Here is a 20,936-nt window from a genome sequence, read left to right as displayed (position 1 = left end):
ACGTTCAGCACAGGTAAATCTCTAGACACGTGTGACGTCAGAACGTGTTGCCATTTAGTTCATTCAGTTTGAAATTCTTTTTGGCAAAATACCAATTATTTTACAAGCCTACTTTCAAATATCATTTGCTTGTGCAGCCAATGGCAAATATGCGCAAGTGATGCCAAAGCGTTCAGTGAAATTAAAATGGCAATTTACTTGGCGTTACCTGATCATATTGCTACGCCATGGTTGTTGGACGTTAGCCAGCACTATGCCGCACAGCTGTTTAAGCCCATGCATACAGCGCCATATTCTTGCAAAATCGTAGAACAGAAGGTAGAAAAATATTGCAGCGCACGCCACACGTTCACGCGCCGCAACGCATTTAATTAAAATATACTTATATATATATATATATATCTATATCAGAGTGTTTTATCAATATAATTGATTAGGCGGTATCTAAAATGGCCATTGCCGAGCACGATAACGTATTCATTTTTGTGCCAAATCTGATTGGTAAGTTGTCGTTTAGTAAACAAATGTGACGTCAAGTATAGTGGGCAATACTCGTGTGAAAGGAAGCAAAATATTAATGTGAATGCGAATTTCGTACGTTCGGTTAAATGACAAGCTTGAAAATGTTTAATGTATAAGGGATAAATATGTTATGTTCAACTTAAATTAATTAGACAAAAAACTGTATTTTTGTGTAACTTTTGCATTGTTTTTTTTCCCCCTGTCAATTCGTTTGCGCGTCCACGGTGCTAAGTGTGTACGGCAGCCAACAACAAATGTGTATACATATTAATGTTGTTGTTGTTATGCTAGTTCCCTAATTCAATTAGCTGTCGTTGGAGGCTCTAGCGCTGCAACCTGTCAAATGCAAAACCTACTGCCGCTAACACCACTACAACCCCTCATCGTCCAGCCACTAAGCAATGTCACCCACAGCGCCATCTATGTACACACACATTATCGATTGGAATGACATTTGTTGATTAATTTGCGTGTATTATTATTGCTTGACGAATTGCAGGTTATGCACGCATCGTTTTGGCCATTATTGCGTTTTGGTTTATGTCCACGAACTATGTGATCGCCGGTTGGTGTTATATAATTAGTGCACTTCTGGATGCCGTCGATGGCCATGCCGCACGGGCCTTCAATCAGAGTGAGTCTACAAATTCCGCACATTTTCACATTTCACAGTATTCATCATCGGCGTTTGCCAAGCGCAAATCATCGACCAGCAGCCGGCCATGACTCACGATGCCGGCCAAAAGTACCGCTAATGCTGGCCATCTATGAAAATGTATTTATTTATGTGTTTGTGCACACATTGGGCACATACGTGTCCAGAATTTATAACGTATGATGCCATATTGTCTCGCAAACAGTGGCCGGTATTAACCGGCTTTGCACGTGCCAATTAGTTTCACAACAATTACAAATAGTTAATTTCGAATATTTTCCAACTTTTAATTGAATGTTTCACAATCAAACTTAAATGGCTTTGGCCTGTTTTCAGGCACACGCTTCGGCGCCATGCTGGACCAGTTGACGGATCGCTGCGGCACCACGGGTCTGCTGGTTACCCTGGCCTATTTCTATCCCAGCTACATGTTCTGGTTTCAGCTGTCGATCGCCATTGATGTCGCCTGCCATTGGCTCTATATGCAAACGTGAGTAGCTGCACTATTCCGGTTAGTTTGAATCTATTTCAAAACAATTTTCAGGAGCGTTGTGGTGGGACGAGTCTCGCACAAGGTGAATGATAACTTTGTGATGCGCATCTATTACCAGAAGGACGTGCTGACCTTTATGTGCTGCGTAAATGAGCTCTTCTACATTTGCCTGTATCTCTTGCATTTCACCTATGGACCTTTGAGTATGCACTGTCTAGATTATTTACACAAGATTTCAATTTGTTAAATCCTTGATTTCGTTTGCAGTCATCGGCGTATCGCTGTTCAAAATACTTGCCTTCCTTACCGGGCCCTTTGCGGTGCTAAAGGCCCTGATCTCTGTTATGCATGCCTATGTCGCTGGCGCTGATTTGGCTGCGGTGGATGTGCGTGAGCGCCAGGAGAAGCGCCAGAAGGCCGAGCCCATGGTTGCCGGCAAAAAGTTGGAGTAATAAAAACCAGAAGCAGGAGGAACAGATCAAATGAAACAAACTAAAGTACGAAGCAAAACAATTGATTCCAAATAACTAAAACAAAAACAACTAATTATATTCTAGTTTAATTTTAGTTATTAATTCGCTCTATTGCTATTTGTTGACTTTATTTTGTATTTTTAATTTAATATATATTTAATTTGGATGCGGGCGGGCGACACTTGTGTCAGCAGGTGATTTAAGCATTAAAATTATATTTATATATATGTATATATAAATATATTTATTTGCCTAAGTTAACATTAATTTTTTAATTTTGTCACGCTTAAACACATACGTGTAACACACACACACACACATATATATATATGTGTATATATATAAGCGAATTGCATGCTGCAAAAGTTGTTAATGGTTTAATTAGAATTGATGTCATCCATTTAATGTGTATTTGCATAATCTAACCAACTAACTCTGTATGTATTTAATGGTATACTTAAGTCGTAGCATACAATTGGTACCTTCCAAAAATAATGCAAGCCGTGACCTGGAAATGGAGCAAACTATGGTATATGTATGACTGCCATCGCATTTTCGAATTAGTCGAAACGCGTGGCGATATTAGTCAAAAAAATTTACAAACAAATATGAAAAATAGATACCAAAAAAAAAAAAAATTATAAATTCAATATTTAATAGATTGTCAGTGGTGAACATGAGTAATAAATAGTTTTTTGTGTGCAAAATTTCAAGTTCAGTTAATTGATCCATTTGTACAGAGTTGCAAGTAATTATTTTGAATTTGGCGCCACATCAATGCAAAGCAGCCAAAATAAGACAAGCGATATTGCAGCCCTGCTTAAAAAGCCACTAAGCAACGCACAGCTGACGCACAGTGCTGTGTAGCCCTGGTAAAACGAGCAACCTTCTCACACTGATTTGTTATTGTTATTAATTGCGAATTACATATATCCATATATTTGAAACATGTCGACAACGACGGCACAGCAGTCACCTATCCATTGACTTAGCCTAACCCAAGTGCAGCTCAGCCATCATGAAGATGGGAATGGGCTACACAGTACTCTCGCGATTGCGAACCCTAGCACGCTACACAATCGCCTACGCTTGTATAACCCATTGCACGTTTGAGTATGTGGGTGACTTTGTTTTGGTAAGTGGCCAGCTGTTGTTGTTGGTTTTATGTATTAAATTTGCATGTGTCTGTGTAAATTGTTATCGATAATCGATGCTTTCAGTGCAAAGGACCCTCCATGGAGCCAACGCTCTTCTCAGATAACGTGCTGCTGACGGAACGCCTATCCAAATACTGGCGTAAATATCAATCCGGCGATATTATTATTGCCGTTTCGCCGGTTAATGCCAGCCAGTATATATGCAAACGCATTGTGGCCGTGTCCGGTGAGAAGATAACGACACTTAAGCCACACCCTCTAGAGGCGGAATCAGCATCAAAACAGCCGAGCGAAATATCTATGGTTACGGATTATGTGCCGCATGGCTGTGTTTGGATCGAGGGCGATAATAAGAGCAATAGTTCGGATTCACGTTACTATGGGCCCATACCGCTTGGACTGATACGGAGTCGAGTCGTCTGTCGCATTTGGCCAATCTCGGAGCTAACGGGCCTGTAGTGCCAACGCAGTGCCACAAATTTATAGTTGTTAACTCCTTTTTTTTAATGTAAATTAACGACCAGTATAAATAAGCTGAAAACATCGTTGCCGTTAGCAAATTGACTGGCCCGTCCAGTGTTAGCCAATGAACCTAATTGGATATGAACGACCATGCGCAACACTGTTATCGATAAATGAAATAATTGATCGATATGTAGTTTGTCCTTGGGACATTTGACTAAAATTTAGCTACAGATTTACGCAGAGGGTATGTACAAATTAAAACTAGACACAGTTACACACAATTGCACTATTTTGTTGGCACTTCCTTGTCATCTTTCGCCTGATCAACGTAATACAGCTGGTACTCCTTCTTAAGCACCTGATGCGTCATATTGGTGCACGTAAAGTCCAGTCCGCGTTTCTGATAGTCCAGATAGGTGCGCACAAACAGGCGACTCGCCTCGAGCACCTGCGGATTACGCATATACTCATCCATTGGCATCCAGCAAACGCGCGCGATTTCGCGTTCGCAACGCTTCAGGTCCAGATTGAGCGGCTTCAGACCGATCACCACATAAATATCGGAACAGTCGAAATTGCCGCCATGCGAGTGTCGCAGGCAGACCATTGAACGGAATGTTGTCCGTATGCCCGTCTCCTCGACCACCTCACGTACCGCCGAATCGACTAGATTCTCGCGCGGCTCCACATAGCCGCCGGGCAACTTCCACATGTTCTTCGCTATCGCATATTTGTCGGAAACAACCAGCACCTCATTCTGATCGTTTATCACCAGGCCGCCGACGCCGAGCAGCGTGTGCGCATAGCTGGGCAGATTGCTCTGCTCGTGCGTGGGCAGCCAACGGTACATGGTGACCACACCTGTGCGCGCATGATGAAAATCGAAGCCAGCCCCAGCCAAAATGGGCACCCATTCGGCTTGCTCCTTGTAGACGCGAAACCAAATCGCACGATTCTTGTTTGCACGCCAAAAGTCCAAAGATTCTACAAAATAAAAAAAAACATATATTAAGCTATTTCATTTGATTAAATATGTTTTCGGTATTATTTACTGTGCAGCTTTTCGCAGAATTGCGATTTGTTAGCAATTTTCAGATCCTTGCAGTCGACCGTAACGCCCAGAAAACGATCCGTCACGCCACGAAAGACATCCGGCGGTGAGTCCATGCTCTTTGAACTGCAAATTAATTGATTGTACTATATATGCTAGTTAATTTGAATGCGTAATATGCACTTACGACTGATAAGCGCGCGCAACGTGCTTGACGAGTTGTCGCTGTGGCCAGGCGGAAGATCTGCTCCTGCTCCTGCTGCTGCTGTTGATGCTGTTGCTGTAATGTCTGTGCGTTATTGCTCCTGTTCCAATTGTAACTTTGCGCCATGCATTTAGCGCACTTAATAAACAACAATTACTTCGGCACAGCAATGCGACAGACGTCATTAAGTATGCAATTGAGCAATGTGACCAGGTGGCAAGAATGATGCTGGTGTTGCCTATGCAACCAATTGTAGCTGCAGCCTACAAATACAATTTTGTGAGAAAACAACAAACAAACAACAAAACAAACAACAAAAGCAAATCGAAATCTGAACACATTTGGAAAATTTAGTAGTATATATTATATGCGAAGCACATATATCACTCAACTATGCGAATTATTAGTTAACAGCGTACTTGCCTTAAAACGCAGCTCAAAGTCTTTGCAGAGAGACCATATTGTATTACTTGTAAAAAGTCTACTTTTAGGTGCGAGATCCCATAAACTTACACATATGCACTATAATGTTCGTCATTTACTGGCACAAAACTATCTGCCTGGCATTGATAAGCGCAACAGTTTAATGATCCGCCGCACGTCCGTCGTTTCCTTCGAAACTGGCGCATTGGCGTTTATACTCTGTTCTAAGCTAAATGTCAAATATAGTGGCAACCTTGAATGACAATGACTGTGTGTGTGTATGTGTGTGCATGTCGGCAATTGTTTCCGTATTTGCTCTGTGTTTTGTTGTTGTTTATCAGGCGTTATCAAAATATGCGAGTTTTATGTAACGCAAACACATACATACACACACTCGCATACGCACCTTTGTGCGCTCACACATGCACACACAATCACATTAATTGGCATAGTTCACGTATAAAGTTGTTTGCAGTTGACCTCACATTTTGTACTCTGAACGTTTATTTATTTACACTTACAATTTCGCGCCAGTTTCTTTTAGCGATACAAGGTTCACAGCTTTATACACAATGTGACCGTTCATGTCATACGTAAAAATATTTCTGAAATTTAGCAGTAATAAAGCCAATTTACCAAATGGCAAATAACAATGGCGCTTTCAATAAATATTATTTAAAAGATGGCTTATATTAATGATAATGACGATCAGAATCCATAATTGGCGAAATTCAGCGAAAAGAATTATTAATAATTCGTTACCGCGATCAATGCATAACGTATTAATTTTGTTTGCTCACTTGAATAACATTCACAATAGGAACGGATAGCGAGGACAACAAAATGCAAGGAGGTCACACTGATCTCTAGTGCTGCCCAGCACAACAGACACTATCTATTGCAGCTTAAGTTCGAACATTTCTTAAACGTGTTCCTTTTTTATAGTGAAATAAACAAAAACATATTTGATATGCACACATACTTCGTAAATATTCAATCATATAACAATTTGAACTATGGCATGTTTATGCATTCTTGCAGCAAGTTTCTACGCGCCATGTTTTTGAAGTGCCCAAAATCTGCGCATTTGGTATTTAAGGTACGCGATATGGTCACACTGATCTGCAGTGCGGCCCATTGCAGGCTGTAACGATAGACGCATCCATGCACCATTTATATATCGATAGATATAGATCGTTACATTTGTAGAGCGCGCGCTTTTATTTTGAATTTGAACTAAACGAATAATGATTTGTACATGTTGCTAGTTGTATATTTGCCTTGTTTACTTGTTTACGTATGACTTAAATATGCAAATAGATACAAATGTATATGGTTTGCATAGGCATAGGCATAGGCATTACGTGCTGGCGATTGCGTGACATTCAAATTTCAATTCCAATATCAACATATTTTTGCATTACATTTATAAATTCATTTCACTGCGTTACGACATGTACACACACACACATATATGTATATATACATATATATATATATATATATATTTTTAATATATACCCTGTATATGTTAGGAATATGTTTGTTTGCACCCAATTCGATCGGTCCTCGATTTATGTACTATGTAATGCAAGAATATGCCCCCAACACAAATATTGCACTCGGCTATTTCGAATTTCTATCCTGCGGCTCCTCGTCCAGCAAGAGCCACGGATGATTGATGGCCGCATAGGCGGATACACGGCGCAACGGATCGGTGCACAGCATCGGCATTAGGAACTCGGCAAATTCCGTGGCATCGTTGGCCGACCAATTGTAACGCTCCATTAGCACCTTGTTCAATGGATGCAGGTCCAGATTTTTGATATTCAACAGCTGTCCGTCGGCATCAAAGATTTCGGCAGAGTATTCGCCGCGTTCGATCAGCTCCTTGGGTATGGGACCGCAGGTCTCAATGATGTGCGCCACATGCACCTCATCCTGCGAGGCATCGCCGCGCCATTTGTTCGGCTCGAACAGATATTCACCGGTGGCCAGCTCCCAGAAGAGGCAGGCGGCGCTCCACAGATCCGCCGACGTATCATAGCCGGCGCCCAATATGACCTCAATGGCGCGATATTCGCGCGTCTGTATATCCTCGGTGACATGGTGATCGATGAAACAGGCATTGCCCACATCCGCAATGGCCACCTTCAGCTTGCACGGCTCCAGGGCGGGATCCGTGCGTTTGATTAGATTCAGATTCGGCTGCGCTGTCATCGCTTGCTGCTCCACCTTGGAGTGAGTGAAGCGTTGGGCGGCAGCCGGTTTCTTGGCCGGCTTTTTGATTTTGATGCGTTTGCTGCTCGAATGGAACGGTTCGTTGTCCTCCTTCTCCTCCCGCTCGATGCACTTCTGCACGTAGCGCATGAACTTCTCCGGGCTGCTGTTCAGCAGCTTCATCGCCTTCGAGCCCGCCTCCTGGCGACGCTCCCGGCCGCGCTTCTTGCCCGCCAGCTGCGATTGTGGCTCGCCGGGCGCCGCCTGCCGGAGCAGCAGAGCCGTATCGCCCACCTGTTCCGTAAACTGTTCGCTCAGCGCCTGCAGCTGCTGCAGCTCCGTGTCGTTGAGTATATTCGGTCCGTCGTAGGCGAGAAAGGGCAGCTGATTGGTGACTGCATCCACGGCCATTTTGGTGGTGAGCAGACCGTGCCGGGCCAGCTGCAGTAGATCTGTGATGCCGCGTTCCCGCAGCCATTTGCGATGCGACTGAAAGAAGCTGATGCTCTGCTTGGTCTTGGTGCGCAGCCGGCGTCTGGCCGTTTTGCTTAGCTTGGCCTCCGGATCCAGCACCAGCTGCTGGACATGCTCCTGCAGATACTTCTTGGACGCCTCGACCGCCTGGCTGCGCAGCGCCACATCGTCCGCCACCAGCAGCACATTCTCCGGCTTCAGATCCGTATGTATGAGATTGCCCTGATCGTGCAGCAGGTACAGACCCTGAAGCACCTGGTAGGCGATCTGCTTGACATTGTACAGCGGCAGACCCTGATAGCCGCTGCGCTGGATCAGCATTAGCATATTGTCACCGAGCACATCGAAGACCAGACACTGATGCGTGCCATTAACGCCGCTTGTGCTGAAGTTGTCCGTCAGATTGACGACACGATCCCGCAGAGGATGCCAGCTTAGCTGGGCGATGTGCCGCAGCAGCCGGATCTCGTGCCGTGCCGATTCCGCATAGAGCACCGCCGACTTGACCAGCTTGACGGCGCAATAGCGATTCCTTTGCGTATCATAGCACAGCCACACGGTCGAATAATGACCCCAGCCCAGTTTGCTGATCGCAAAATAACGCTGATGGAATGCGTCGCCCACGTTCACCGGATGATAGCCGCCGGGTCGATAATCGCTGGGGCTTTCGTTTGCGTACGTATAGGGCGTGGTGGGCGTGGTCTCGTCGTCATCGTCATCATCCTCATCCTCATCGTCGTCCACATCCTCCTCGTCGTCGCCGTCGCCGTCGTCGTCGTCGTCGTCGTTGTCATCCTGCTCGTCGTCGACCTCGGCCACCACAATTACCGCATCCTGCTGCTCCCGCTGCTGTTCCAGCCGGTGCGTTAGCTGATTCTCCGATCTGCTGCGATAGACGCCATATTTATAGCTCGGCTCCGGCAGCTCCACATCCTTCTCGCAGTTCATTCTATTGTTAGTTTGTGTCAGCTCCAGCATGACCAGATCTTCCGCATGCTCCGCGACATTCAGCATGGGCAGCTTGTTGGGGCAGCCAGAGCTGGATGCGGACGTGCAGGAGATGAAGCTGGCGATCGCTGTTCCTGCTCCTGCTCCGGCTTCGGCTCCTCCGCCTGCCGATGCTGCTCCTGCTCCTGCTCCGGCTCCTCCGCCTGCTTCTCTGCCTGCTCCTGCTCCTGCTCCTGCTGCTGCTGCTTCTTCTTCTTCGTCGTCGTCGTCGTCGTTGTCGTTGTCGTCTTCTTCTTCGTTGGAGCTGGACTTGTGCGACATCGTTTCAGCACTCCGTGTTGCTCTTGTTGCTGTTGTTGTTGTTGTTGTTGTTGTTGATGTTACTATAAAAATGGGAATTTTGATTAGTTCTCGAGTCTAGTTTTGCATGATTCGTTTTTTTTGTTTTTTTTTTTATATTTTCTTTCGATTTTCTCTATATACTTCTGGTATTTGGTTTTCAATATTTTCGGTCTACGTACGGTACAAATTTTTTTTCGTATTATTTTGTTCAAAAATATATATATCTGGTTTGGAAATTTGATGTGCGTGTTGTATATATAATATACATGCTAGAATTTTAACGGAGTACTAAACCAATTCCAACATTTCCCCATTGACATTGAGGCATTTAATCAAACGAATCGCCTGCTGCGATCCCAAAGTTATTCCAAATTCAAATAGTTTTTACCACGCCGAACTAGTTCCAGTTCCGGTACGAATCACTTTTTTTTGCTTGAGTTGGTTTTTATTTTCATTTTCAAGAGTCGATCCCAAAGATATTCCAAATTCAAATAGTTTTTACCAAGCCGAACTAGTTCCAGTTCCGGTACGAATCACTTTTTTTTGGCTTGAGTTGGTTTTCATTTTCATTTTTAAGAGTCGATCCCAAAGTCATTCCAAATGCCACAAGGTTTCACCAATCCGAACTAGTTCCAGTTCCGGAACTTGGCTTTATTTCGAGGCATCACTAACTATTGCTTAAGATATTTTGGTTAATAATATGTATTTAATTATCATTTTCAAGAGTCGAACCCAAAGTAATACCAAAGCCGAGCTAGTTCCAGTTCCGGAACTTGGCTTTATTTCGAGCCAAATCAGTTTTATTGCGTTGGTTTAGTTAATAATATTTATTTAATTATCATTTTCAAAAGTTGAACCAATTTGAACCAGAAACTCTCTTTGTATTGAGTATGAACCGAAACTGGAACCTGTTAGAGCTGAACCTAAGCCGGAACCGAATGACTTTGGTTCAAAAAATGATTTGGCTTAAAAAAACGTATAATTTTCAAATACTTTTAAAGGTATGCGACAGCTTAACTAAAAACGAGACGTTAAATCGGTTTTGTTCTGAACCGGTTCAAAGCATAAATATTGTTTAACACGAACTGAATCCAATAGAAAAAATTCAACCGGAACCAAACGTTTTAGACAAAAAAAGAAGTTCTTCATTTGCAAATAAGAATATGCCTTAGCAGATATACGAGAACTTGGTTCAAGCCGAGCCGGAGCTGAACCAGTTCAAAGCAGGAATTGAAGAGGTTTATAAATATGCTCCTTCTAGGCTTGGAGAGAGCTTGGGCAAAGTTGAGTGATATGAAAATCGACATTTTTTAGCAGTTCGACGAAAAAAAGCAAGGGTCTACATCACGTTTTTTCTCAAAATCCGGGGGCGGTTCGAAACTAAACACTTTTTTGATCATGAATATCTCGGCCAAAAATTGTCCGATTTTGGAATTTTATACCATTTTGGAGACGTAAGAGTTCATACTATCGATTGGCATTCAAATGCAAGGGATTGAGAAGTTTTAATCTGTTTCTACACAGTATTTGTATACAATTTAAGTTGTGCTCCCTTAAAGAATAGCATGTCCATTCGTTTCCAGTGTTGTGCAATTGCGCGGCCTAACCGGAAAGTTTTAAATGTTGTGCAACGATTCGGAAAATGCAATTTGCAGCAACAAAGCGCGAGCAATACCAAAAACCAGTTACGGTTAATCGGACAACAACAAAACTAAAATAGAGAATGGAAAACACAAAAAAAAATGAAAGGGGATTAAAACTGTGTTGCAAAATGCACAATTTAACAAAGTCAGCTTGTTGCCGCGCGGGGGGGTTGATGCCCATTCAGGTGCCTCAATTGGGCACAACAAAGCCCGAACCCATTGAGTTTTTCACCGAACACATCTAAATTTTCTTTTATTTTATTTTTATATTTGATTTCGGTCGCTGTTTGTATTTTGATTGCCGGCTTAGCGCCTATTTTTTGGGCAAAAAATGTTACAAAAAGCAGAAAAAAATCAATTTGAAAAACAAAAAAAAAACTGTAAATGATTAACCCTGCCCCCACCCCCCCTTCCCCCTACGTAGCGTCTATTTGCACAGTTGCTTAAACAAATTTTCCGCCAAGGGTTGCGCAGCATTGGGATTTCCATTCAATAGGCGCTGCTGTTGTTGGGCTTAAGTGAAAATTCTAGCTCAAATATTTATTGAGAACGGGGATTGAGGGCTGGACAGCTGGGAGAGGGGGGCTGGGGTGTAGGGGCGCCGTACAACGACCTGTCTGGCATTTCCCAGGCCGCGAGCCGATAACGTAATCGACACCAAAAAACTGAAACCCTTTTTGCCCAACAAGCTTCTTGTTTGTAATTAGGGAGTTTTTCTTACAAAAATGAAAAAAAAAAAAATTTAAGAAAATGTTGTTGTGTGTGTGTGTGTGTCCCCTCTCTTTATTTCTCCCAATTAAGCGCTATTTTGGGTGTCCCGTTATGCATTGTTTAATCAAAAATATTTACATACTTTGCCTGAAAGCTGCAGCGCATCTGTATACCCTGTACCTATGGCAATTGCGGGTATATTGATGTTGTGCAACAGGCTTAATCGGTTTATCAATTGAACAGACTCTCGGCAGAGTATACACAGTTCGAGAATATTTCGCATTTTGAGGAACAATCTTCGTTAAAGGGTATACGTGCGTGTGCTCTAAATTAAATAGGAGTTTATCCAGCATACGTTTCCTAAGGAGAGTAGATTGCGGCGTGCGCTCTTATCTGTATTTGTGGTTGATTTTGTGTATACATACAGCTACAGGGTATCTGCCAATTGTTCACGTTTTTCTTTGTATAATATAGGAACAAAGCGTTTATAGTTGCGCGAATAAATTGCATTTTTGAACAAAAATTGCAGCCAGTGTTGCCGGCGCCTAAAATCTGTCAATTGCAAGCTTTTATGCAAGCTGGCAACGCTGCGCTTGCGCATCATACACTCGCGCTCGCGCTCTCGCTCTCACTCTCTCTCTCTTCAGTCCATACGCACGCGCCTAATGTACATGTGTGCGCATGCGTGCGTGTGTGTGTGGGCGAGACGCTGCACAGCTGTAATTGATTTTTGTTTCTTTGCTGCTTTTCTTTTCGCTCGTTTGTTTTCAATTTCTAACGGTAATAAGCAGCATAATTGGCACATTTAACAGAAACTGACGGAATGCGCAACAATGCGCAAGGGCAGCGGCAGCGGCAGCGGCAGCGGCAGCTGCAGAGCGCGACAAAAGACGGCAAACGGCACATGCCAAAAATGCTGCTGCTGCTGCTGCAAAAAAATACAACAACAAGGAAACCAAAGATGCAATTGGAAGAAGCAGACAGACGGAGACAGGCGGCAGGGCGAGACAATGGGAAAAGTGGAAAAATCTCGGCAACAAACAACACCCAAAGGACAGCTGTCGGCTGCAGCGTCTCAGCCAGCGACGTCATCATCAACAGCAGCAGCAGCAGCGACGCTGGCAGCGACGCTGGCAGCGGCATCTTGGCAGGCGCAGGCAGCAAAAACAACGCGCGGTCAAACGGTAATTGGATTAGATCAGGCGCAACCCCATTTTTGGGCAGGCAGCCAGGTTGACCCGCGGCAGCTCGTAGGCTAATCAAGGCGCTGCTCGACCCCGTTTGATGCTCTAACAAATGGGCATGTCAAGTTTTTCATCAAATGTGTAACGCATAGCACAAGGAAGAACCCATAAGGTACATTTATATAGTCCTGATTATTATCAGTTGAGTCGTCATAGTAAAAGTACCTCTATTTGTTTCTAGATTCCGAAAGTTATCTTGCTGCAACTGGACATAAGTCATATGCATGTCGAAGTCGGAAGGTTTGGAAGGACCATGTCATCTAGTCTAGTAGATATCTAGAACTGACTTAAAATTTTCAACGTTTTTTTTAGGATCTCGACATATAATCAGAATCTTAACAACATGGGACTACTATATCATACATACACATATACTATGCATTAGTTCAAGAGAGTTAGAGAGAGAGAGAGAGAGAGCAATAGGCATCATTATGTTCCTTATATATTAGCAGGATATTATTAGAATTGGAACAAGATATCGTATAGATCCCATTGTTTTTGTGAGCAAAACTCGTTTGTTTTCCAAGATTCCTTAACAAAGTTCCTGCAATTACTAGCAAGTCTATAAGTCTATAAGCAAAGTATTCTAATATTCCCATGTCTATATCTTAGATTTACCCAATCGAACTCAGTTCCCAGTGCAGCTATAACGACGAAACTTCGTACAGCGGCATCTCTCGGCTCTAACACGAAAATGCCCTAATACCAGTCAAATCCCTAGACTATATCATATAGCTGCCTGTGTGAACTCAGCTCTTGGTAAGGGTATCTTGATGAAATTTGGTACAGATGCCTTCATTAGCTTAAAGTAGAATATATATTGAGCTCGCGCGGATTGGAGCAATATATCATATAGCTACCATAGAAACAATCGGTGAGTAATCTGGTATTTTGCTTGCTCAATTACATGATTGACTTTTCGCTTTACAGCTCTTCAAAATCTTGGCAACAGCAGGTCGCAATATTATAAAGAAGCCTGTCTGAACTATCTGGATGAAGTTTGGACCCTATCAATTGAAGGCTAGGGTAGATCCAAGTGTATTTCAACTTCGGCAGCCCGCTGAAAGGTTTTCCTACAGCTTCCTGATGCTGTTGCCAAAGAAACGTCGGAATTGAATTAAGAAAACATTGCATTTGCAGGCAACGCGTTGAGGTTGTCCGTCAAACCGAAGAAGCCAGCCCGCGGGCAGCGCGTCGCCCTTTGCCCCGCGTCCGCGTCTGTATGTCCCATAACGAAGGTTCACTTTTATTGCATGTAAGTTATTTACATGCACATGAATGCACATTCAAAAAAAAAAAAACGAAAACAACATTAAAAGGTTTCCCATTTTGTAGATTTCGATTTCGTGACCCTTTACAATTGGGCTTAATTGTGTTTGACTGGCTGAAGCCCATATGGACGCGTTCACCAAACCTAGAACAACATCTTCTCACCAATGGAATTTTATATATAATATAAGCAACACGATTTCCAGTTTGTTATCATATCATATAGTTTTCCGATGTTATAGACGCTGCTCTTAGGTCGAGATCGGGACTGCAAAAACGCACTACGAGAGCAAATTATTTATAAGTAAAGTAATGTTGGCTTCGGCCTTCAGCTTGGCTGTTTTTCCGGTTTGATTTAAGGCTCAAAATGGGTGTCTTTAAGTTTTAAGGTATATTAATCTATATAAGGCGCCTAATCTATAAAGGCATACTTGCACCTAGAAATACATGTAAATGTGATTGAATAAAAAGTGACAAAGTCCGATTTTCAGAGACTTTCAACTGAGATTCTTCACTATTTTGAGTCTATAATAAATGGTACTATCCTATATCTATATATACTCTCCTTTCAACTGAGATCCTTGCAAAATTTGATGTTTTCTAGGTGATAAATGATATATTTTTAGTCTAAAACATATTATACCAAATTGTTGGTGTATCTTCGAGAAATGCTCTAAAAATCAAATCTCAAAATCGTTATTTATCGATATTACAGATTTGGAAGGAGCTATTGCAAAGATATGCCAAGTTCCTTTGTGTTCTAGGGGAATACAAATTTAATATCTAAAATTGTGCTTCTAGCTCTTGTAGTTCTCGAGATCGAGAGGTCCTGATCCTGAATGTACACACTTTGGGTAATAAGTAGTATAATCATAATCAAAATATTTAACTATCGAGTAACTTTGAGAAATTGTTTTTACAGTTTGTACTCTCGCTCGCTCGGCTCTCATTCCAGGCGAAGGTCCTTTAGGTCGTTCTGTAACATCCTGTTGACAATTTGCCATGGTTGACATTTGACGAGATGCTCCCGTTTTGCTTCTCTTTTTTTTTTTTTGCTGGGCAGCCTGGGAATGTTGTGGGCCGAATGGAAAATCAGTTATCATTTATCATGCAGGATGCGAATGGAGTGACAGGATGTGACTGGGCACAAACGATTGTTGTTGTGGCCAGCCTGGCGCATCCTGTTGCCAGGACAATGATGATTATGATGATGATGATGATGCGTAACAAACGCGAGGCAGGATCGGGGCAGCAGCTGGCGTGGAACCAACCGCAAGTTCGCGCCCATGTTGCGGGCTAAAGGCTTAAACCTTTGACTGCAACAGGAATAAACAGCAACAACAATAACAACAACAACAACAACAACAGAAAACAGTATCAAAACAAAAACAAACAGGCGTCGTGCGAAACTGACCTCTTCATTATGTAGAATGTCAACGTTGCGCGGAATCTCTTGTCGTGGGTCAGGATCAGCGTCCCGGCGACAGTTCACTGAACCGGAAAATTATGCAGGATGTTGTCAAGGAAAAGCCAAACGAAAAGGAAAATCAGCGGGCGGAGCACAAGATTCGCTGCCTGCGATTGTCCTGCGGCTGATGCCAGGAAACGAAGGGAAGCGAGGTAAGGGAGGGAGGCAGCTCAGCTGACCCCTTTGAGGGCTGTGGAAATAGAGCGGCTGTTGTCCTTGTTTTTATTGCCCCTCTACCCCCCCCCGCGCGCCTCTTGCCGTGTCGTGGACAATTGATTCTGTGACACAAATTCGGTGTAAACAGCTTTGGTCAGCTTTGCCACCGAATTGAGTTGTCGCACATAAATCAAGGCCCGCTTGGACCTAGGGTAACCCACAATAGATTTATGTATGTGTATTTATGGCTTGTAATCGTTGTCATTCCAAAATGTATCTCTATGTCGTTGCCATTCATAACGGCAGATCCGAGCCCGATCTAGTCCTGTGAGAATGCCCCAATCTCGAGAATTACAAAAGCTGAAGACATCAAATTTAGAATATAGAAGGAGTAGAAGGAGTTTATTCATTTACTTATGTTTCCCCTCACATTGCCATAAGTATCTTTTGTGAGACTTGGTTTTTTTACACATTTTTGAAATGATGAATGAAATGATATCAGTTACAGCCTTGGTATACACGCACTTTTCTATGCCACAAGCAAGTCCTGAAAATTGCATATAGATCGGACTACAAGTACCGAAGTTAAGCAAGTTCTTCCATTACATACTATATAATAACTAGGAGAATATATTTAGCAGGCAGCTGGAAGTTTAGTTCAAGGATCATGGCACATTCGGGCATGCCCTTTAACTGATTTTATAGCTCAGTTATTAAAAACAGATCTCATGTTTGATTAAAGTGAATGCTGAAATTGAGGCAAGTGTTCGACTTGCGAGAAAATGGCCTGCAGCATGCGACAAATGCATTAGGAAATGGAAAAACTAATTGAAAACTGTCAACGTCAAAGGGCAGAGACAATACACACAAGTAGACAACTGCGAAGTTAACCCAACAACATATGGAAACGGTTAACAAATTTTCATATGTCATAAAGTTAAGATCGACATGAAAACTGCACCACCCTCTCCCCCTCTGCGGGCACTGTGTTAATGTGTTAGACGCGTGGGCTTGTGGTTGTCGATAGCCGGTAGCCGGTGGTGCGATATGCATCTGGCTCGGCTCCTGACTTTGACAGTTGACCATTACGCGAATGACCTGTGCTTGACCCGGGGCCGAGGGGTTGCGTTGCGTCCTGCGTTGTGGTCGGGGCGGGGGGGTGTCCTTCATTACATGTAAACATTTTAGGGTATTCGGTTATTTAATTGATTTTCTGCACTAGCGCAACTCGCCAGACGTCATTAGCAGATCAGTTGCCCGCGATAAACCGGGCAAAACTTACCCACTAACTGCTTCTGTTTATATGATTAATGTCTGCCACACACAAATATATACATAAGACTGACGGACTGACGGACGGACGGACGGACTGACTGACGGACTGACTGACTGATTGATGATCAACGCTCAAAGCGTAAGAGTTGGAAGAATTTGTCACAGTAGTTTACTCGAAGAGCACAATAAGACCTCCTTTGGTGGAAAATGCGGGGAATGGACGAAGGTTCAATTCGTTGTAAGACTGTTTCACACAGTTCGGTGGAAAATGAGGGGAATAGCAAAATGAGTCGTAATCTTAAACGAAAATCGAATACTCACTCTTTGGGTGGAAAAAGGTGGAAATGGACGTTCGCCTGGTAGTTCCTTTGAGTATATTCATTGTTGAAATGTTTCACATATTTCGGTGGAATATGAGGGATATATAAGAGAGTCTTAATCTTAGACGAAAATCGACTCCTCTTTGGAGAATGGACAAAGGTTCGAACTTTGGGTTCATAGAAGTGGAAAACTAAATTCACAAAGTTGAGGCTTTGCTTCGAGCCGTGAACTGTATCGTCGAACCTTATTGTACGAGTATAGTCATGCTATATATAAGTTTGACCCTTGACTGATTGCAGTTTCTCTGTTCTCACGTCTGTCATCTGCTTTGTTCGTGCTGTTTTTTTGTGTTTTGTTTTTGTTTTCCTGCTCGGTGCACAGCGCGCCAAAAGTTTCGCACACTCTCAAAAGATTTATTGGCAAACACACACAACACACATAAATCTCAATCTGTCTGAGAAATGCGCAAATCGAAAACGAAATCATATTGTGGCGAAATCAAAATTTAACCGCAAATTAGGCAATAAACAATGGCCAAAGCGGTCACGGGTTTAAATCGTTTAAAATCGCGACTGCAACGAGAGCAAAGGTCGCCTTCCTACCTAACCGAAGGGTTGCCCTTCGACCGTACTCAGCATAAAAAAGTACACACACATCCGATTTGAAGCCTGGCGAAATCTCAAAATTGCACAAAAATTTTACCTCCGGCTAGAGTTATGTGAAATTACTTGCACTGCGATTGGGCTCAGAACTTCAACATAATCAAAAGTTGGATCATATCAAAATATTATAATCGGATCTTTATGACGTTTGCAGAGCTTCCATATGGCATTAATGTCAAGCGGATGGGGGTATCAAAAAAGTGATATATTTTTAAAGTGCATATGCTAAGCGAACATCTACATTTCAAATTTGGTGTATCTAGCTCTTATATTCCTCGAGATATGCTTCAAAAACGAAGTCTTCAAATCGATATTTATCGATATGATACAAATGGGAGGAGATATCGAATGGTTGCAGGTATCAAAAAAGTGATATATTTTTTAAGTGCATATGCTAAGCGAACATCTACATTTCAAATTTGGTGTGTCTAGCTCTTATAATTCTCGAGATATGCTTCGATATTTATCGATATAATACAAATGGGAGGAGATATCGAAATAAATATATATCGAATACATATATTTATTGCAATTCTCAAGTCTAAGCTGCTTAGGAATATATTTCAAAATTTCCAAATTTATATTCCTATATAGTAGCTATATGCTGATGGGATATTGTGGGTATTAAAATATCAAGGGGGAGATTTTCTACAGGAAAGCCGTCTCCCACCTAGTTTCACCAAGAAAGCTTTACGACTGAAGTCTCCTTCGCATAGAGAAAGAAGGACAAACGGATTAGACTATAGCGACTCGGCTTTTGATGCTGATCAAGAATATATATATATGGGGTTTGATATACTTTCTTTGATGATAGTCCCTGCAAAGGCATAATAAAGTCTGGCATCAGTTTATAGGTTAGTTTAATCCTTTACAGGGTGATTCTTTAGTATAATCAAATGTGGGCTATCCGAACAGGATCATCATTGGCCCGGGCTGTTGGTAAGCTCCCAGATATTCCACTTGCTGGGATTGTCTTAAGGTATTATTGGCGACACGCGCTCGGTTCTGTTCGGTTTCTGTTCGGGACATCGATATATTGGACAGTCAGACCCTTCTTCACTTCCAGGACATGTTGGATCATCAGCTCCGTTAGATTAAAGCCGGGCACGTGGGCGCTATCGAAGAGCTGCATGTGATACCAGCAAATGGCGCGCACCAAGTCCACTGCAAAGTCAATTTCGGGGCGTGGTAAGGGCAACTCTGGTCTATTAAAAAGGAACTTACTTATTATGATCATATTCCAGTCGACGATGCGCAGCATATTGCGAATTATCATTGAAATCATTCTAGTCCCTTTCGGTGGCACACACGTAAGCAATGCGAAATCCAAATGTGATTTAAACAAAAATGACAACTCTGGCAGCGCGTCGGCTATTCCAAGGCAATCGCTGTTATCTGGCAACGCCAAAAGCGAAGAGGAAGAGCGCACGTGCGAGGGCGCGAGCAAAGTGCCGTACGAAAAGCTGCGTAAGTTAAACGAACGTAAAATGGCAAAAGAAAGTGTTGGGCAACGCCAGTGCTGGGCAACGTCGTTGCGGCCATGCGGAAAAACTGGCTGCGCCGCCGCGGGCTAATCAATTACACGAAGTTGAGCGGGAAAAGGCAAGAACGAAAGAAAGGGGTAAACGACAGGCATTTGGCCCCTGGCTAAGATTCAATAAACTTAACATTTTATTCAAATTTAATTGCAGCCGTGCATTAATTTTATTTTCTCTTCTACTATTTTGTATATATTGTTTTTTTTTTCGTGGTAGGGAACCTGATCGGGCGCCTGTCAAACGGTTTGACAAACTTGCCGAGACACATTCTTGATGTGCGCTTCGTTCCGTGCCGTCCCGTTTAGGAATTTGCATTTCTAACCCTCGGATTCGCCTGGCCAATGGCCTTTGCGGTTGGGCTGCTGTTTATAGCCGCCCAGTTGTGAGGTTAGATTTATGCAACCCCTACCCCCCATCCAACCTTCGGCCGGGCGAGGGGCGCGCTCCTTTTTCTACAGCCACATTTTCACGTCTTTTCTTTTTTGGCTATTATCTCTTGCTTTTCTCATGTTTTTCTTGTATTTATTTTTTTTTTGCCAGGTAATTTTCTTGACAATTAAATATGCAAATGCCGCTAAATGTTGCTGTGTGTTTGGCATTTAGCCCGGCCCCTGGCCCCGCGCACTATTTATCCAGCTCGTCTCTGACCCGAACCGAGAAATACAAAAACAACAGTTCAGCGCTGCAAATTTGACCCGTTCTCGATTGGAGGGAAGACGCCAACAAGAGGCCTTGGAATATATCAAAAGATATATCATACTTTTGTTGAATAAATAAAACTTGATAATACTTATGTCTGCAAAGGATTTTGAAATATTTTCAACTGCTCAGATAACATCTTGTTTATATTTCCGGGTAATCCAATAGCTAATCAATATTAAGAGGGATTGGGCCATTGAAGTACGAGGAACGCGGTAGTTGGATTGTCTTAGTCTAACTTAATCCCTTATAAGATACTAAGGTCCTTTTTCTATATTTTGCTCGATCGAAAGCAGCATATAATATATGATCTAGACGCTGTGTATCTGAAACTCGTGGCGCTGATAATTGCCAGAAATAAATTCAAACAAAATAAATTGAAATTATGCGTTTTGTTTAGTTCATTTGTGCTAAATGCATGTTCTGCACTGCATTTCGGCAAACAGTGTTGGTAAACGCCAAAGCTAGCAAAGAAGCCGAAGCTGTACATCCAACTGCCAGTTGGCAGGTCCAACAAAATGG

At 42.7% G+C, this 20,936-nt stretch overlaps 3 protein-coding genes, 1 long non-coding RNA gene and 1 pseudogene across 8 annotated transcripts; 3 read left to right on the top strand and 2 right to left on the bottom strand.

Annotated features, from left to right (window-relative positions):
- The first annotated feature begins 320 nt into the window (after window positions 1–320).
- LOC115767726 (CDP-diacylglycerol--inositol 3-phosphatidyltransferase) lies at window positions 321–2,413 on the top strand. The gene is made up of 5 exons (XM_030712036.1): window positions 321–501; window positions 1,022–1,156; window positions 1,514–1,667; window positions 1,722–1,873; window positions 1,938–2,413. The coding sequence occupies exons 1-5, from the start codon at window positions 450–452 to the stop codon at window positions 2,120–2,122; spliced, it is 678 nt and encodes a 225-aa protein (XP_030567896.1). The 5' UTR covers window positions 321–449; the 3' UTR covers window positions 2,123–2,413.
- Window positions 2,414–2,423: 10 nt separating this feature from the next.
- Window positions 2,424–3,770, top strand: LOC115767727 (mitochondrial inner membrane protease subunit 1). Of its 2 annotated transcripts, none has more exons than XM_030712038.1 (3): window positions 2,424–3,015; window positions 3,116–3,278; window positions 3,364–3,770. In XM_030712038.1, the coding sequence occupies exons 2-3, from the start codon at window positions 3,162–3,164 to the stop codon at window positions 3,757–3,759; spliced, it is 513 nt and encodes a 170-aa protein (XP_030567898.1). In that variant the 5' UTR covers window positions 2,424–3,015; window positions 3,116–3,161; the 3' UTR covers window positions 3,760–3,770. The 2 variants fall into 2 exon arrangements, with proteins under 2 accessions (XP_030567898.1, XP_030567897.1); XM_030712037.1 differs by having other exon boundaries at window positions 3,113–3,278.
- Window positions 3,771–4,034: 264 nt separating this feature from the next.
- LOC115767724 (nudix hydrolase 8) lies at window positions 4,035–6,000 on the bottom strand. 2 transcript variants are annotated; one of them, XM_030712033.1, is made up of 5 exons: window positions 5,535–5,574; window positions 5,445–5,464; window positions 5,004–5,284; window positions 4,818–4,942; window positions 4,035–4,749 (listed from the first exon to the last, which is right to left on the bottom strand). In XM_030712033.1, the coding sequence occupies exons 1-5, from the start codon at window positions 5,557–5,559 to the stop codon at window positions 4,052–4,054; spliced, it is 1,149 nt and encodes a 382-aa protein (XP_030567893.1). In that variant the 5' UTR covers window positions 5,560–5,574; the 3' UTR covers window positions 4,035–4,051. The 2 variants fall into 2 exon arrangements, with proteins under 2 accessions (XP_030567893.1, XP_030567894.1); XM_030712034.1 differs by lacking the exons at window positions 5,445–5,464; window positions 5,535–5,574 and adding an exon at window positions 5,966–6,000.
- Window positions 6,001–7,070: 1,070 nt separating this feature from the next.
- Window positions 7,071–9,152, bottom strand: LOC115767796 (annotated as a pseudogene).
- Window positions 9,153–19,282: 10,130 nt separating this feature from the next.
- Window positions 19,283–20,482, top strand: LOC115767774. Of its 3 annotated transcripts, XR_004018408.1 has the most exons (5): window positions 19,283–19,365; window positions 19,422–19,487; window positions 19,541–19,798; window positions 19,932–20,102; window positions 20,256–20,482. It is a non-coding gene; the product is annotated as an uncharacterized LOC115767774 (long non-coding RNA). The 3 variants fall into 3 exon arrangements; XR_004018406.1 differs by having other exon boundaries at window positions 19,422–19,798; XR_004018407.1 differs by lacking the exon at window positions 19,932–20,102 and having other exon boundaries at window positions 19,422–19,798.
- The last annotated feature ends 454 nt before the right edge of the window (window positions 20,483–20,936 follow it).

This window comes from Drosophila novamexicana, unplaced genomic scaffold (assembly GCF_003285875.2).
Source record: "Drosophila novamexicana strain 15010-1031.04,08,12 unplaced genomic scaffold, DnovRS2.1 tig00001453-arrow-arrow-pilon, whole genome shotgun sequence".
In the NCBI taxonomy this organism is placed as follows: Eukaryota; Metazoa; Arthropoda; class Insecta; order Diptera; family Drosophilidae; genus Drosophila; species Drosophila novamexicana.
Note: the sequence above shows the minus strand (reverse complement) of the source record. Positions and strands in the feature narration are given on the sequence as shown.

Coding starts and splice junctions, on each gene's coding strand:
- LOC115767727 (XM_030712038.1), top strand. CDS start 3,162: ATGAAGATGGGAATGGGCTACACAGTACTCTCGCGATTGCGAACCCTA. Junction 3,279..3,363: donor ATGTGGGTGACTTTGTTTTG/GTAAGTGGCCAG, acceptor CGATGCTTTCAG/TGCAAAGGACCCTCCATGGA.
- LOC115767726 (XM_030712036.1), top strand. CDS start 450: ATGGCCATTGCCGAGCACGATAACGTATTCATTTTTGTGCCAAATCTG. Junction 502..1,021: donor TTTTGTGCCAAATCTGATTG/GTAAGTTGTCGT, acceptor GACGAATTGCAG/GTTATGCACGCATCGTTTTG. Junction 1,157..1,513: donor CGCACGGGCCTTCAATCAGA/GTGAGTCTACAA, acceptor GCCTGTTTTCAG/GCACACGCTTCGGCGCCATG.
- LOC115767724 (XM_030712033.1), bottom strand. CDS start 5,559: ATGACGAACATTATAGTGCATATGT. Junction 5,285..5,444: donor ACTTTGAGCTGCGTTTTAAG/GCAAGTACGCTG, acceptor TTGTATTTGTAG/GCTGCAGCTACAATTGGTTG. Junction 4,750..4,817: donor ATTCTGCGAAAAGCTGCACA/GTAAATAATACC, acceptor TTTATTTTGTAG/AATCTTTGGACTTTTGGCGT.